General features: G+C 34.2%; 1 protein-coding gene across 1 annotated transcript in view; it reads left to right on the forward strand.

Annotated features, from left to right (window-relative positions):
* The window catches only part of LOC135168092 (growth factor receptor-bound protein 14-like), a 299,386-nt gene extending 281,984 nt beyond the window's left edge, over nucleotides 1-17,402 (forward strand). Inside the window, exons 11-13 of the mRNA XM_064131986.1 lie at nucleotides 7,201-7,469; nucleotides 10,131-10,224; nucleotides 11,026-17,402. Coding sequence (XP_063988056.1) covers nucleotides 7,201-7,469; nucleotides 10,131-10,224; nucleotides 11,026-11,295 — 633 coding nt within the window. The 3' untranslated portion in view covers nucleotides 11,296-17,402. The remainder of the gene's footprint in view (nucleotides 1-7,200; nucleotides 7,470-10,130; nucleotides 10,225-11,025) is intronic.
* Nucleotides 17,403-18,621: the final 1,219 nt, after the last annotated feature.

The following is an 18,621-nucleotide window of genomic DNA, read 5'->3' on the forward strand; positions in this document are numbered from 1 at the left end:
TAATTTTTTTGCTTCGGACGAATTTTTTTTTCTATTTGGGATAAACTATTGGTGAGTTGAGAACGTAATTATCGAAGGGGATGTTTTTCAGTGATGGATTTAGGGGTTTGTATTTCGTCTGAAAAAATAGGAATGAGTAACTATGATGTATTGGGGAGGAGAGGGGTTTATGTCGATGAATTTAGATGTTATTGTATCATCGGGGAAGGTAAGGGGTGGGTCATAATAATAATCGATTATAATTCTGATATAATTGATTGTCTTCATAACAATAGCATAGTAGTGATTATTAGTATTAGAATACAGTAATTACCCCTACTATTATTGCAATAGTATACTATAATAGTAGTACAGGAGCATAGTACACTACTATACTATAAATACAGGATTATAGCATACTACTATACTAGAAGTACTATAGCACGTTCCTAAAATAGTATTTGTATAGTACTTAGTCCATTATAACTATTGGCTCTATATTTAGTGATATAGTACTTGAGTACATGATATACTATAAGTACTATATCACTATACACTTCATACTTGAGTACTAGTACATAGTATAGTACTTCGATAGGCGCTCATAATATAGTGCTACAACACAGAGTATATCACCAATAGTTATAACGATTCAAGTACTATTTTCCATACGTACTTTAGTAATTATGTTACGATTATAATACTAAATCACTGAGTACTATACAAGTACCATAGCACCATATAATTAGTACTTAGTACTTATACTATAGCACATACATACACATACGGTTTTGGTAGCCTAAGTACTATTTCATAAGTACTATAGTACTTGTGTAATAGTGCTATAGCACGCACAGTATTTAGGCAATAGTATTGTAGTACGTATAGTACTCACATTATATCACTATAGTACGTATAGTACTCACATTATAACACTATAGTACTTATAGTATAGTATAGTACTTATACTATACCCAGACTTGACCAATTTCCTTTCTTCTTTATTAATATTATTTCATCTCTTCTTTTTCACCTGAATTATTCCCTCGAGTGAAATTCTAGGTGACTTACGTCACTCTCATTCACCAGTTGACGATTTAATTCACGTCTCGACTCGCCGGAATTTCCCGGGGTGAAGGAACTACCCGAGTTTACCTGAATTTAACATTTTCCAAGTTGACGAAGAGCTGGAGACTCCGTAAAATGAGGAGTTATCTAGATTCTGGAGTGCGAAATGGCCCAGTTGCAGTGGAATGTTACGGAAATCCAGATGAGGAAGTTTGACGAGTGGGGGAGGGGGCGGGGGGAGGAATCAGATAATTCAGGGGAGAGGTTGTGAATGTTGTTGAAGATGTCACCTCAATGTCTACGTGGAAAATATGGAGGGAGTGGTGGAGGGAATTAGTTGATGGAGAGATGGACATCAGGGGATGACCCAGTGGTTGTTTGGTACTGGTGTGGTTTAGGGTTATTAGGGTTCATTGGACGTTTAGGAGACCATTTGAAAATATTAGCTGGGGGTGGATGTATTTTCGGAGGAGGGGATGTCTCAGGGTTTCGGTGAATGAATTTAATTGCGTTTTAGGGTCGGGTGGACTGGGGTGGGATTGGACATTGATGGGGATGTAGTGTGCGAATGTGAGTGGGTTTGATCTGGTGGGGAGGAGAGAAATAGTTTGAAAAATTGGGGGACAGTTGGAAGAGTCCGGAAAAATGAGGAAAATCTTCGGGGTTTTTATGGAATTGTTGTGGGGTGCGGTCCTCATCGGGAGTTGATCGAGAATGAGGGCAACAGGACTGAGGAGATCCTGATTAAAATCTGGTGGAGGGACATGATCTGAGTCTGAAGTCAGGACCTGAAGTGCTGATCTAAATTTGGTGACGTTCCCCTGTCTTAACTGAGGAGTCAGATATTCCCAACGTTTTATGATCTAAATTTGATCAGACTCATCTGACTGCACTTGTCAAAGGATATATTTTGTAATTATCATGACAACGAGTAGTATGACATTGCAGTACAGTTTTTATTCAATTTAATTAATTTTTCATTCTTTCTCTTCAAATTGATATTCAAGAAAAATATATTTAGAAATAAATAATTGACTTATTACGATAAAATTGTTCTATAAAACTGTTTAAACTCAAACAAATGTCCTTTATAAATATGTACCTCGATAATATTCAATCAATTTAACGCAAAAAAGGACAGACCCTGTGAAATACACAATCAATCCTTTTTCCTTTACTCTAATCATCTCACTCTAATTTGATTAGAATCAGACCTGGAATTGATTCCTAAATCAGTCCTACACATCAGAAGTGGACATGTACATTCTAATTAGCACCATCCAAGCTCCATCAGATGATTCCCTCAAATTCTGATCAATTTTACCCCACCCAATTCCAACAAAAACCCCCTACCCCATCACCCTGAACCTGATCCAATCACTTCATCACTTTTTAACCCATCATCAGGTCTCCTTCCCCCCCACTGTCACCTGAACCTCAACTAAACCTCAACCTCACTGATTTCCCCCCACTCCTCTCCCCTCCGCCCCTCCCCAGCTCAACAAAACAATCCCAATAATTTAAATAAAAATCAACCGAAAAGTCCACACTGTTCCCGCGCTCCCTGTTGAACCAAACGATCATAAATCGATGTCGCAACAACAAGTTAAGGCGTGTGGAAAGGTTTCCTCAGCTACCGGCAACTCCACTCGAGTGGGATAAAATCCCATGTACATGTATTCCTCGATAAACAATTAAAATAAATAAAAAAAACAATCCAAACATTGCGTACAACACACGTTCTCTCTCCTGATTGATTGCTGGCTCTCACGACCCCAGTGAACACAAACGAAAATTGTTAATACATTTCAATGCGTAGGAGTCAGGTGTAAATGGTCAACGTACACCACCCACACGACCCATCGATAATTTATACAAAAGACCGCGGTAATATCACTGTGCGTTGAGACTGAGTTTAGCTGGAGATGTGGAATTTTTGAAAAAAATATATTGAATCTATTCAGCTGCGAACAGACGACTTGACATTTATAGTTTTTTTATTATTTTTTTTATTCGTCTTGTTCTATTTGCGGACTCGTGGAGGTGGGAGGGGGTGGGGCGGGAGGGGAGGGAGATGAAGAATAGCGGAGTTGCGAGGTCATTGGTTTCGATGATCAATCAAACGATTGGTTATGGGGAATTCATTGGAGGGCGCCAGATCGTGGGGAATGGAGACACCTGGGGAGTGATGGGAGTTTGACAGATGGAGAAAAATGGCGGATGAAAATTGTTGGTAATTAGTGGAAAAACAAGTGGAGAAAGTACTGAAGGGAATGTAATAGTGTGAATTTTTTTAGATTTTTTTTTTGGTTGATGAAAGGAGTTTTTCAGTTTTTTTTTTCGTTGGAGCGTTGGGTTGGTTGGAAATTAATGATGAGGGTAATGAGCGGGGAATAGTGAGCATTTTGTTATTAGAAAGTCGAGTGAGAGATTTGGTAAGTGTTGGTCAAGCAATTTTCTTCTTTGAAAAATAATTGTTTTTTTGGTGGGAATTAATGGAGAGCGAATACAGTGGAAACTCAATTTTTTTAGTTAAAAATTTTTAACAAATATATTATGTGTTATGTGGTAAATATTATGGAGGTTATATAGTTGTTTGTTATAGAAATGAATTACGATAATTTCAAAAGATGAAAAACAAATTTGGAGAGAATTAGAATTGGAGACGAAACATTTTCACTTTAGACCGTATTATAGTATATAATATATTATATAATGTATAATATAATATCTTATATAATATATATGTGTCGAATAAATTGAACAATAAAAGTTACACATTTTTTAAACCTCAAAATACTAAATAATTAATTTATTTAAAGGAAGTATTATTTTAAAATATAATAATCCATTTATTATTACCATTTCCATATAATAAATTGGCTTTTAATAACCTTAATTCAATTAAAATACAATTTTTCCTATTTCAATATCAATATTTGAAATTCCCACCATTTTCATAAAATAAAAAAAAATTGCAATCACTCCAAACCTTAAAAAAACACTTTTTCATCCGAGGAATGATCATCCGCCAACTCTCACCTCAGTTGAACATGTGATAGACCATTTTCTGGCGCTGAGCGCGCCCTTCGGGCGCCTCCGTCGGCGCTCGGAGAGACGCGGGAATCCTCAAGTGATTTGAATTCCTGCAGAAAGAACTCTACGAGGAATTAACAGTTCACTTTATCATAATTAAGCCGTATTATTCAACAAATCCACTTCGAGGAAAATGACATTTTCAGGTCATTCGTGATAGCAGGGGTGACATTACAGATAACTGCTCACTTTAATTTTCCGACACGTGTGATATCACTCATGTGTAATGACTGTTCCATTTTACTAACATAACTGAGTACTTCCGTTTTAATTCTTCAGTCTTGTACTTGAACTGTAGTTGTACTCAACCTTCAGGATGAGAATAGTGAATATTTTCAGGGAAAAATCAGGCCAAAAAAGGGCGACTACAGGGAAAAGTGTATTACAAAATTTTAAGTTCCAAAATATGTCGTTTGTATGTAAACAAATTGTTTCTCATCTTCAGGAAAAAAATATCAGGAAATTCCGGGGGAAATAAACAAACGGAAATTTAAATATTTACTAATTATGTGATAAATGGGAAAGGCTCACAGTGACTCCACCACCACCACTACCCCCCCCTCTCCCCCTCTTGTGACGATTTTATATTTTTTTGTTTATATTTTTTTTGTATTTTGAAATGCGTTGGAGATTTTACTGTAACGATATGATGGAGGATTAAAAATTTTTTTTTTTGATCTCATTATTTTTCTTGTCGTAAGAATTAATGCGCCATTGAGCGAGGTGAAACGATGAGTGCGTTGAGAAATCGATAACTGAGTTGGGAAATCGATAAATGAGTTAGGAAATCGATAAATGAGAGGTGCGGTACAAGAGGTGCATTAGCGACAGCCTCGATCGTATTGAGAAATACCTCATTGTAAATATTGCCTCGATAGTCAGTGAATAGTGTTCATGAACCTCGTCGAGTTAGCCGGTCGATATAGTAGGTCGCGTGTGCTGGATAGGACTCGAAAATCTCGAACCTCCCGAAAAGAATTTGTGAATTTTTAGGGTGTGATTCCGGGGAAAATTACTGTGCTGTCTAGTGAAATTTCTTTATCGACTGGGGAGAACTTCTTTATCGATCTCGTGAGAATTCAAGGTGTAATGGGCGACGACAAGATGGACGCTTGAGAGGCCATGCATTTCATGTACATATATATATATATTAAAATTTGACTGACATATATATGTATATATATGACAATTTTATGACTTCGATTTATGACTTCGATTAATTCCGAATCGATTTCGATTAATTTCAAATCGACTTCGATTAATTTCAATTCGACTTCGATTAATTTCAAATCGACTTCAATTAATTTCAATTCGACTTCGATTAATTTCAAATCCACTTCGACTAATTTCAATTCGATTTCAATTAATTTCAAATCGACTTCGATTAATTCCATATCGACTTCTAATTGATTTTATCATCGACTGAAACCGTAACTTCAAAAATTCGTAGCCCCTCACTTTAAATTTTAAAAAAATGAAGTTCCCGCCACAGAATATTTCTGAGACTTTTCCCTCCGCGCGAGCTCTTCGTGTAGAACATCCCCCTTCACCCCTTTTACCCCCTTTATATCGACAACCGAGACAAGTATCGGTACGACGTTCATCCCAGGAATGGGGTGAATCGACGGGAGGAGGGGAGGAGGGGGTTAATCGGTAAGCTGGGGCAAAGCGCTCACTGAGCAAAGCCTCGGGGATTCCCCTGTTCAGGTTCACCCGAGTCTAGCTCTTTTCCTCGAGGTACGGGGTACTCCTATACCTATGTAGGAACGTGTAGATATCTGGAGAAGTTGAGGATGGTACCATGTACAGCGGTGACTCGGTGGATGGGGGATGGTGGGGTGGGTGGGGGTGGGGGGTAGGTGGGTAAAGGGGTTGTGCGGCATAAAGGGTGATCCCTGGGTTGGCCCAGGGAAGTGGAAACTTTGGGGATTACCAATGAAAACCATTGGGATATGGCTTCCAAGCGAAAACGTTCTCTTCGAATTCATTTTTTTTTTGTCTCGTTGAATCACGAGGGAAAATCCTCTGTCACTGGGGCTCTCTTTATTTTCCTTTGGGGTCATGGAAAGTATCGGGAAACATCATCTCCGATTCGGGGGATAAGTGACCGACGGGGGGATGAGGATTTCTGGTTATGGTGCACTGAAAAAAAAAAATTATTTTTCGGAAATTTATTTGCGTTGGGAAAGAGGTTTTGTTTGGGGGTGAATTATATTGTTGGAGGATATGATCGTGGGGTTGTAATGTTGGGTGAACTCTGGGAGTAGTTATGAGGGGTAAATAATTTATCGGAATTGTTGCCTCAAGAAAATCGGAAATTTAGACAAATTTAGGGAGATAATTATTTTCTATTTTTTATTGTTATTTTAGTTGTTGTTGAGGGGGTCAGTCCGGGTCACGTACGAAATAATCAGCCTCTGGAGTAATATGATTATCATTATTTAAACGTAACTCGGTGCCTCTTGGGAGTGATTAGATGGAAGATACACAATTTTGAAAAATAAATACTTTTCTGAAATAAATGGACATTTGGCAAGAATAGTTTTTTTTCTGTGTAAAATCGCGAGTGTTTTATGGTATGTGGTGAAAGGAGAAAGAGTATGGAATTGTTCTTAGTAGAAAACACATATTATATTTTTACATATATGTTTTCGGATGAAAACAATTCTTTCGTTCCATAAAATTATACAAAAAAAGGAGTTCAAAATATTCAATAAAACTAATTGTAATCACAAAAAGTCAATTATAAAATTCAATTTAATTACATAGATATTTTTAATTTATTTTATGAATTTAGAAATTTTTAATGAGCAGTGAAGTCAATTTTATTGAATAACAAGTTCAATGTATATAAAATATATATTTAAATATTTTTTATGTGTTATATAAACAACATTATTATACAAACAGGGTATAATATATGCAATAAACATATAATATGTTATATACTATATGTATTATATGAATAAAAATATTTATGTTCCATTTTTTTTAATTTTCCAATATTAGTGCCAAACTCATTATTATAATTTCCAATTTTTCATTAAATGATTACAGGAATCATACAGATCCAGGGTGGCAATGGACTTCACTGGTAGTGTGGGTCGAATTGTGGATGATCCTAAGGAAGCGAGGGACATTGCCGAGAATGAGGGACTGATGTGGAGACGGAGATGGCGTCCTTTCTCCAGGTCACCCCCTGGTTGTTCTGTCTCGAGAAAACCCCCTCTCGAAGATGGTATCCACGTCCTGAAGCCCTGGTTCCACAGGGAAGTCAACAGAGACACCGCGGCGAGTCTCATTCGAGAAAATGGCAGCATCGATGGGTAAATATTCCGCAATTATTACCGATTGGTAATTTATTTGTCTTTTTTCCAGGACTGGGTTTCATTTAAAGTTGTGAAATATTTATTCAACATTTTTTTATTAAATTTTTATTATGAAAACGTGAACAGAGTAGGTGCAATGTCATCACCAGTTGCTTGAAATCGTCTGCTTTAAATTTGAGATAGAAATTTTGGAAATTTTTCACGTTTTTTGATGAAACGTCACAAGTTAATTTTTTTTTAATCAACGACTCGATATTTTTTTAAATAAAAATTGTTTGGGACAGAAACCGCTTTGTATAATACAGTCAAAACAAATTAAATTTATTGATCAACAATTTCATCGATTAAAAAAAAATAATTTTTGAGTTAATGATTTTTCTAGATCGAAAATTAATTCTCTGAGTTTCCAAATTTTTTTTAAAATATTCAGTCCAGAAAAATTTAATCCAACTGATTGATTTCATTTACTCGCTGTCAATGCAAAATCATTGCCAGAAAATTGAATTATTATAAACAAATTATTATAACATTCAGCAGAAAAATTAATCTCTCATTTGGTAGTTTTTCTCTGTTAAATTGACTGGTTCGGTAATTTTTCTCGGATTTGTTTTCCTTCTGTAGGAATATCTCACCCCTTAACAATGAATAATGTTTAAATAAATAAGAAGAAAATAAATAACAAACAGTTGAGCTGAGAAAAAGGAATGGTAATTTTCTTCAGAATGATGCAGTATCAATTTCATATTCTGAAAGAACGAATGAATGGAAAAAACTCACCTGAAATCCCTGTAATTTAGCAATAGCATTGGTAACGTAATGGACTGTGTAAGAGTACCGTCTGATGTTTTAAACACTGTAATTCAAAATGGCCGTGGGGTTGTAAAAAAAACCAATGAGCATGGAGAGCATAATGCGAGGCGGTACCTTCTCCGGAGTATTTAAAAAAATCCATAAAAATATCCAGCCACGTACTTTAATTAACCAATTATCCTTTTGGTTTTGTTTAACCCAGCGAAGGGGCAAAAATCGTAAATAACAATGATTTTTACCGGCAAGTCGTGTAATTTTGGTCTCATAAAACAGCCGTTTGAAGTTTAGGGGTTTTACTCGGTTTTTGTTTTGACATGTTGAAGGTTTTTGCAAGGCTGAGGGCTCATTAAAATTATATGAAAATTTCAAAATTGGAAATATGAGTGATAGGATTATTTGACCAATTGTGGGCCTTGAGAGCGGAAATTTGCATCGAGAGAGTCATTCAATCAATCAATTTTTCTTACGCAGGATTTCCCTCTCGAAGAGTTTAGTTTATTTAGTTTATTTTATTACACATTTTTTAATGTCAGAGGTTTAATTTACGTATAATAAATAAAACACAAAATTTCGACTCTTAAGAAATTTTCAATTCTTATCGAACATTTGTCTAAAAAATCACTAATGATATTTTATTTATTTATCAATATAAATTTTTTATTCTATCATTCGGTCAATATAACTCAGGAAGAAGTGATTGATATTTCCAGTTCGATTTTATATATTTTAAATGACTGGAAATAATAAATTAAATAATAAATCGAGTGAAAATGATTTTTTTATCAGTAAAAATGTTCACTCGTTGGATTATCTTCGAGAAGAACTTCGACCTTAATTACGATTGTAATTTTCTTCGATAGAGTAATTAACACATGACCAAGTTACTCATTAGAATCTTAAAAATTAAGACCCAATAAATTGGAATATTAAATTATTTCAATTTAAAAACAATTACAATTAAAAATTCCTCTACTACTTTTCACCCAAAATCCCAACATCATCACAAACTTCTTATAATTACAATTATCACTCTCATTACATTTTCTCATGAACTCCCCAATCAGCGCCAAAAATAAAAATAAAAACTAACTTCTGAATCCATCGTCTGACAAATTGCTGCATTTTCTCGTTTCTCGTTATCATTTCCTTTCCGTTATCTCCCAGTCCTCTAAAAAAGAAAAAAAAAACCCTCAAAGAAGAGTACGACAAGAAGAGAAGTCTCCATGGAAGTTACCATCCCCCGTATTTTCCCTCTTTCACGTTTATCCCTGCGGATATAAATTATAAATTCGCTTTGAATAATTCAGTGTGCTGCCGTCCGCGATGAGGGTAGAAGGGGGTGAAATAGCAGATCTCTCAGTTCACTCGGATTTTCCAGCCAGTACAACCCCTTTCCCTTGATACTTCTTACGAATCGCATTGGAAAAGAAATAAAAAAATTGAGAGACTGCATTAGTGTCGTTTGTCTCGTCTAATTGGTCTATTCCCTTTCATCTTGATTAAACTGTTTGATTATCACAGGTTGCATAATTCAGATGTAATCCGTTGAATCTGTTTATCTCCACTTCTAATGTCATCTATTTATTCATCTCTCGTTGTTTCGCGGATTTAAAAGCAATTTTCTGCACTCACTGGGTGATTATTATTATTTATCTTTTGTTGTTTAAGAATAAAGTGCAACAGAGGGTTGTGATGGTGTTCCTGTGACAGTTGTCCTTTGTATATATTTTCTTCTATTGTAATGTGCCGAGGAATGGATTCGATCAAATTCGTGTTCTCATAAATTATGATATTAATAAATAAATTATGTGTAAATGAAATACTGAGGATGATATTTTTTTATTTTAGGGTTTTCCTCGTGAGAGAGAGCAAGAGCCATCCAGGTGCTTTCGTCCTGACTTATAAATATGGAGATAAAATTCTTCATGCACAAATACAACCTGTAAGTATCTTTAATGCAAATTATTAAATTGTTAAAGTGTACTTGTGGAAAAAAAACGAAGATATCTTGAATTGAAAATGATAATATTCGATGTTATTGTGTAGAACATGAGTTGAGGAATGATAACTTCGAATGGAAATCACAGGAAAATAGAATAAGTCTCATTTCTTTGGGGAGACCGGGGCAAAACGGCTTTTGAATATTTTCCGACTAATCAGTACTGGTAAATTGCCCCGGTAAAATTATAAAATAAATCATAGACAGTCAGTATTATCTAAATTAAACTTCGGAAAGTATTGATATTGATTAAGTTCCGGTAAGTATTGATATTTTTTTAAACATCTCCTCTTTATAAATAAACATAACTTGTTTTTCAAAGGGCGCATTATGTTTTACGAAGTGTCAAATATTCCTGGATTGTGATTTTTCAATTTTTTAAACAAACGGTAATAAAATTGACTAAAATATTACGATTCTAAATCTCCTTAATTTTCTCAAAAAACTTTTTTCAATTTACCAAAAATGTAGAGCCACATTAATTAATAAATATTTCTCTTTGATTCCCTGGGCAAAGTCAAGAAAATTCTGAATTCTGACTTTCCTATTTTTTAAATAAACAATAATGAAATTAACAAAAATATTCCGATTCCAAATCTGCTCGATTCTCCCTAAAAAATTCTTGCAATTCATCAAAAGTCTCGAATATCCTTAAGACTTCCTTCTCATTAATCTCATCCCCTCAACGAAAAAAAAAATCCTCTGACCTCATCAATAAACATTTTTCTTTGATTCTCTTCGCAGACGATGGACGAAAGTGGCCGCAATTTCCTGTACACCCTGGACAAGGGTGTGACAAAATTCTACGATCTCATTCAGCTCGTTGACTTCTACAAACTGAACGCAGGCTCCCTTCCAACGAGACTGACGCACTACGTCAGCAATAGTGTGGCGAGAGCACGTGAAATGAGCTGTGCTGCACTAGCATCATCACTATCAGCAGCACCATCACCATCGTCAACAAAATCGACCTACAGTCCACGTAAAATTGATAGTAAAACATCGAGAAGTTGAGTATAGGAGTCCCAGCAGTCCGCTGGTGTCACAAAACGCTTCACAACTGTCAGTTCTATGAATGTCGATGAAATTGTTATTGTTGACAGTGTTGATGATGACAAAGTTTATGTTAATGACAGTTGTGTACGATCGGCACCATCAGGCTGCTGGACGATGTTCCGAAGCAGCTGCGACGAGTGGGACACGTAGTGATCATTAATTTAATCATTGGGACATGAAAAATTTTAGAGCATCAGTTGTGGACCGAAATTTTATTATTTTGTCATTAAAAAAATGGTTATGTGCCATCTATATTCACCAGACAACAATTCATGTGGATTGTTCTTCGTACAAAATGATTTTTGTCAATACAAACACGTACGAACATATTTCATCTAAAAAACTGGCGAATTCGTAATAAATTTCTGTTGAATTCTCTCATTTTTTTTAAACAAAAAGGGGAAGAAGTGCAGGAAAAAAGGGAGAATTCACTGGGGAATTTTTTCATAGGATTTCCATCTCATTTGCCAGTTTGGGAATTTCACTGAATGATTGTTTGTTAATGCAAACGGTAGCGATGATGTCACACCAAAAAGACGCGAATTCGCGACAAAATTCTGTTGAATTCTCTCATTTTTTAAATAAAAATAGGAAGAAGCGCAGGAAAAAAGGGAGAATTCACTGAGGAATTCTTCAATAGAATGTCCGTCTAATTCGTTATTTCTGCAATTTTTCGTGCGAATACTCTCAGGTGCATGTCCACGAGTTCACTTTAAAAATCCGAGGGATTTTTCCTGTTTAAATAACATGCCTTGAATAAAAAAAAATTACAAGCTTCAGTAGTCGAGGTTCACCTCCAATCTGGTGCGTTGGGGTCCTTTATACCCCGACAGAAAGCGATGTATAAAAAACTATATTAGATGAGATGAAAAAAAAAACGTGTCTTTTCCATTTTCTACGTGTCGTGCATATAATCTTTAGACTTTTGAAACGAGTTTTTGAGGGGTTGCAATAGTTCAGGGGGAGGGAGGGAAGTATGAGAGGGTGTGACTGACCAATTTCGGCCGAGTGTACACGTAAAATCATTTCATATTTCACCATTTTCCTCAGCTCTTTTGTCTCGGTCGATTGATAAAGTTCTTCATCAATCGAATACCGAAATTTTTTGTCGATAATTTTTTCCCCTTTTGCCCCTCATTTTTAAAAATTCGTCCCCACATTGACTGGAGTATTAACAAATAGTTGTGAGGGTGGTTTAGCGTCAGAAGTTGGATTTTTTTAATTTTTACGAAGGGATGTGCCACAGAGGATCGTCCAAGTGATGAATAAGTGATGAAATTAATTGGCAAGAGAGTGAAATAAAAATATTCATCGCTGTCACTGAAGGGATATTTACAATAAACAATCGATTCATCTTACGAGGCTATCGATTTATCTCATCGAGCGAGGGAGATAGTATATCCCTCGCTGAATTGATAGTACCACAAAAATCGACTGAAAATGTTGAGTAATCGAGGCGGAAATTAATGAAAAAAATTTAGGATCTAAGATATTTTTTTATTTTTATTGGCGTAAAAAAAAAATTTGAGGCAATGAAAAAACGTATGAATTTAGTATTGCATAGTTTAAATCGACTCTTCGATCTGCTGATCTCATAGCTTCGAGATGTTCACGGTAACGCGATTGATCTGTTCATTTTTCTCTCGTGTTAAGGGGTTGGTGAATGCAGGAAGGGGGAGGAATATTGCAAATGAGTTAAATTTGTTTAAAGGAGATAATTAAAGATGATAGATGAGAGGAAAAAAATGAGAGAGAAAGATTGATTACCGAATTCATTAATTGATTGTGGTCAGGGGGAGGCGGGAGCACCTCGAGGGGGTGGCGTTGAGTTTTGGCTGTCTAGGTAGAATATTCGAAATTAAATTTATTTCAATTAGGCTAAATAATTGATCACCAATCAACGTTCAAGGGAAAGTGGTGGACAATGCTGTAGTTATTTGTGGATAACAATTTTCCCCCGAATGAAAATTATAATAATTTTGAACGTTTTGAGGTGTTCGAGAGATGTGTGAGAGTGAACTAAAACGATAAACTGAACAGTTGTTTCAGAAAATAAACAAAAAAATTAAAATAACTTATGCAATGTATTAATGTAACTCATCGAAAATGAAAAAAAACCCTAGTTCTATCGATACATTAATAATATATTTTTTCATGAATTATTTATTTGCCTTTTGTCATTGTAAGATGACAGAAGTCGTTGGATAATTTTTTTTCCTCAAATCAAGCGCTAATGACTTCTTCATTAATGACGATAAAATTATTTAAAAAACCAGCACTTTGTATTAGACATTAAGATTAGGGCTTTCCCTTAGCGATGAAAAATAAAACCCGACATTAGAGTAATCAATAAACAAAAAACAATTTTGTAAAATGAGCGTAAAAAATGTTCATTGGAATTATTCACCTCTGGCCACTGCATTTTCCTGTTATTGTTGTAAATACAATACAAAAATTCCCTTTTGATGAATCAATTTGTTGATAAATTAAATGTCATTCAATGAAATTTGGCCTTTCGTGTAAATATGTCTATTTAGGCCAATCCTTGTAGACCATAAATCACTCCAACGATTTGGAAATATTGACCCTACGACAATTTTGATTATCAGTGTTGAATGGCGGTCGTTCAACATTGAATTTTCAAGTTGTGGATCATTCAAAAATAATTACGCAGCAAAAATGTTTTTAATTCATGCGAATTAATCGTGGAAATGCAGTGGGCAGACAATTTAATCCCGAATTAATACTAATTAAATATTATTGTCGAAAAAAAATTTATTAATGAGATAAAATGAAAAAAAAAATTAAATAAAGTAAATAGAGTATATTTTGTATTAATCATAGAGCCGAATTAAACGGCAAACGCAGAGGTCTGGATAAGACTGAAATTTAGGTGCCGTGTTTTCTGAAAATTATGACTGTGACTGTCAAGAAATCAAAAAAAAGGCAAATTTGAGATTGAAAAAAAAATGTCTACGTCCCCTAACACTCAGCGTGGATTAATTAATTCAATTAATACAATAATTAATTCACCTGATGAATGAATTAATTATTTAGTTACTAAATTAGTTAAGTCAATTGTTAGGAGACGAAGATCTAGTTTTAAATAATTTTCTATTTAAAAAAAACTAAGAACATGACAATTAAGGATTTCTTGATGGACACAATGTTCACTTTAGAATTAATCAGCGGAATAAAATGGAGTAAAAATTGAGAAAGCGAATGAGTGAAGTAAATTAATTATTCAATGGAGTATTCAGAAGGAGCGAGACATTTTCAGGGAATCCCCAGTCCCAACTAAATAGTTGTGAATACTCCATCGTTTGATCGTCGATCAAACGTTTGATGCTCAAAATTTTAAGAAAAATGAGAAAATAAAAAACGTTTAATGTTCAATAAATTTCACGGACGTCTCTGCGCTTGACGTCATTAATATCGGTACATACGTGCAAAGCATGATGAATTAAGCAAAAAGACGTGTGATAAAGAGTAGATACGGTTCGTGAACGGTGGCTAATGTGCCCCAACGAACTTTTTTTCGCTTCCGTTCTAGCGCCGGCCAGTATATTGACTCCTTTAACGAATTTAAATACAAATGAAAATAAATCCGTTGAAACGATATCTCATCTGAACATTTATCCACTTTGCCAAAATCACGCACTGTACTTATTCATATTTTTAATTACATTTCAGTGTTTTAATTACAGTACGATAATCCAAACTTTCATTAATATTTCGTAACGCATATATTTTTTTTATGTTAATCCCGTTTCAGTTGGAGACTGATGATAACAGATGAAGAGAAAATTCTACAGGAAATTTTAGGGATATTTTGTAACTGCAGGACTTTTTTTTATTAAGAAGTCTGTGGAATCAACATTTTTACTGTATGGAATATCCAAAGGTTTTGCAGAAAAAAGACAGGAAATTTGGGAGGAAGTTCCTCGGTTATGAATTTTGAGGATTTTGTAGGGGAAATACTGTAGAATCTTCTTGATTAGTTCTTCGTAAAGTAACAAAATTATCTCCCCAATGATTTTGAATATAATTCTATGATACGATGAGGAAGAAAGTTCTGTGTAAAAGCGTTAAATCCGCAGAATTATTCTATTCCGCATGAAAATTTATAGAAAAACTGAGGATCGGCTAAAAAATTCTGTTACATCTCAATTGAAATGGATAAACATTTCTATTGAAGCACAACATTAAAGTGCTCCTATTTCCATAATATAATAATTAGTTAAGAGACCTACTTTTACAAATTCGATTTTTTTTTAAACAATAATTTTTATAGATAAGACATTGTCCACACGAAAAATCAATCTCAAATATTTTATCTTTTTGTTTCACGTTTAATTTTCAATAAAAAAAAATTCAAAAAATGCGTCGAGGACTTGTCATAGAAAATGTTTCGATAGAAAAAGTTTTGCAAAAAGCTAAAATGCAAATTAATAATTAAATTTCCGCCGATTTTTTCATAAAATTCAAGTACGAATTTTTCATCCCAAATATTTCAAGTTTTAGTTTCATTTTTCAATAAAAAAAACCTCAGAAAATTTATCGTGGATTATTCATGAAAAATATTTCAATAAAATCTAAAGTGTCAGTAATAATAGAAATACACTGATTAAAAAAAAAGAGTAATAAAAAATTTTTCATGATTAGTCCACCCCAATCTTCGCTTCATTTTTTCTATAAATTTTTTCATGCGTGACCCCTCGAAGCGACAAAAAAATTAATTTTCTTAAATCCAAGTGCGACTCAAGACTGAGAGCGTCACGTGCGCGTTCGCACCGAAGTTAATTTAACTTGTATTTTAATTCTAGAGACTAGAAGAAAAACTTAACAAATACATCAGTATTAAAACCATCGTCAGTAAAATTCTGATAATCGACTTACGGCAAGTCGTACCAACAGTGTTTTATACATATTTCCATGCGTGCTTGATAGGCGAATTTCAACTCTTCAAGAAAAATAAATAAATAAATTAACCAAATCTCGAGAAGAGAAAATAAACGCAAAAACCATAACTTACAGGGTGTCTACGATAGACTAAGTTTCCCCGATTGGTAAACCCAACAGATAAAAAAATAAATAAATAAAAACCACTTGAATCCTCTTCTCAACTGAAGAAAACGCACAAAAACACTTGATGTTGCATCATTAGCGATTTTATAATTTAAAAAAAAAGATAATGCAAATTCATTCACTTGATTTTGATATTGAACAGTGAGAGAAATCACAATTAATTTCTTGTTCATATTCCACGTGTCTCACTGTTCATCATCATAACTAAATAAATCTAATGATAATAACAAACCGAAAAAATAATATTTAATAATAGTGACTAATTATTACAAACTGTCTACCAAATAAAATTGAATAAACTAATGAATTAAAAATTGTACACATTGTTTGCGCTGGAATATTGACGATCAATAATATTAAAATTTCCAATTGTAAACCTTGAACAGAGCAGATTTTAATGTATAAAAAAATAAACAAAATGGTATAAGTATTCACGATTGTGTGGGTTTTAACGATAATTACGTCGTGAATAATAAAGCCCTCGTGTACATAATAATTAAAAGCTCGTCCCATAATTTGCTGGAGGATTAACCGATGAAATATAATGTATATGTGTAAATTAAACCCTAAGTGGGCTCACAATGATTACCCCCTTAAATAACTTCAAATTTATTGAATGAAGGTATGAACTTTCACCCAAGAAATATATATTTAATATGAATGAAACGAAGTTAAGTGGATTGTAACGCAATTTAAATTAATTAACAACAACTTAACAGATACTTCTGACAATTGGCTCCTAGGCAGGACGAAACTTTGCGACATATCCCCCGATTATGAGGAACGACTGGTTATTATTGAATATTTTGTTTTTTTTAGTTTCACTGGATGAATTTTAGTTCTGTAGAAATGTCAAATAAATCTGTAATCTGCAATAAACGTGAGCACCTGTAGCGCCGCAATATGTGAAGATCATTGTTATATCTTTGTATGGACCTTTAATACACAATGAATGAATAAATATATATGTATATCAAGTCGTTGAGTTTACTTATTTAGTCCTATTACAGATAATTGAGGAATAATTATTGATTTAGATTTATAATTTTTATGGGGCGGGAGAACAGATTTTTGGAGTTTTTTTTGCGTAGAATAACCGAATGGTGATACTTCGAAGTAATTAATTTTGTGGGTTAATTGAATTAATTAATGGGTATCGACTGATGATTTGATATTGGAAAAAGGGAAAGATCGATTTGTTCAGTTGAATCGAAGCTGCGGACGTTCAAACGTTGATTTTTTTAAATAATTGGGAACAACTGGCGAAATTTGATTGAGAAATTATTTTAATTGTTAACAAAATCATCAAAGTGGATAGAATCGATTATATCGATTATATCGATTGGAATATTCTGTATAGGAATTCGATAGAAATGGTTGTAAAAGAGAGGTATCGAACGCAGAAATCGATTTCTCCACCAAAATCGAAGATTTAACATTTAAATTGAACAACTGACAATTCGATTGAAATTCGAGTCTAAAACACCTCCATTTTGAATCGATTCTCGATTGACTCTCCAGCAACTGAATATCACTTCGATTGAAGTTCGATTCTCATACATTTCCGGCTTCAATCGACCCGCCATCGACTAATCGAATCTCTCGATTCTTACAATCAACAATCACCACGAAATCTCGATTCACCTATTCGCATAGAAATTCAGCAGAAATCGATAAATCAAGGTATATCGATCTAATAATATTGCTCTCCACGAAAATATCGATTTCTCCACCAAAATCGACTTTTAAACATTCAAATTGTTATAAATAAATATTCAAGACACTCTCGGACTTCGATAACGATTTAACTTCACCAAAATCGTTATCACATTCGTAATCACCGAACCCAAAGGCACCAATCCCCCCCAAAAAATTAATGACAAACAAAAAAAAATTACAAAATTTTTCAAAAAAACTAAAAACCACAAAATCCATTTCATCCATTACATCAAAAAATCGACAGACTTCCCTCCCCTTCTTCTTACCTCTCCCCTTATCTCATCCTATCACCCCCCCCCCCTTACAGTAATAAACAACCCCAGTTACCGGACGTCTATTTTGTCCGGCCCCTTATCGTCCTTTCAACAATTCAAAATTGATAAGAAATTCATCAGTAGCCGAGCGTTATCCTCCATTGTTTCTTCAACAATTGACTCGGTTGCGCACGCACACAGTGGCAACAGGTAAAAAAATACC

The sequence above is a fragment of the Diachasmimorpha longicaudata genome, chromosome 12 (assembly GCF_034640455.1).
Source record: "Diachasmimorpha longicaudata isolate KC_UGA_2023 chromosome 12, iyDiaLong2, whole genome shotgun sequence".
Taxonomy (NCBI): domain Eukaryota; kingdom Metazoa; phylum Arthropoda; class Insecta; order Hymenoptera; family Braconidae; genus Diachasmimorpha; species Diachasmimorpha longicaudata.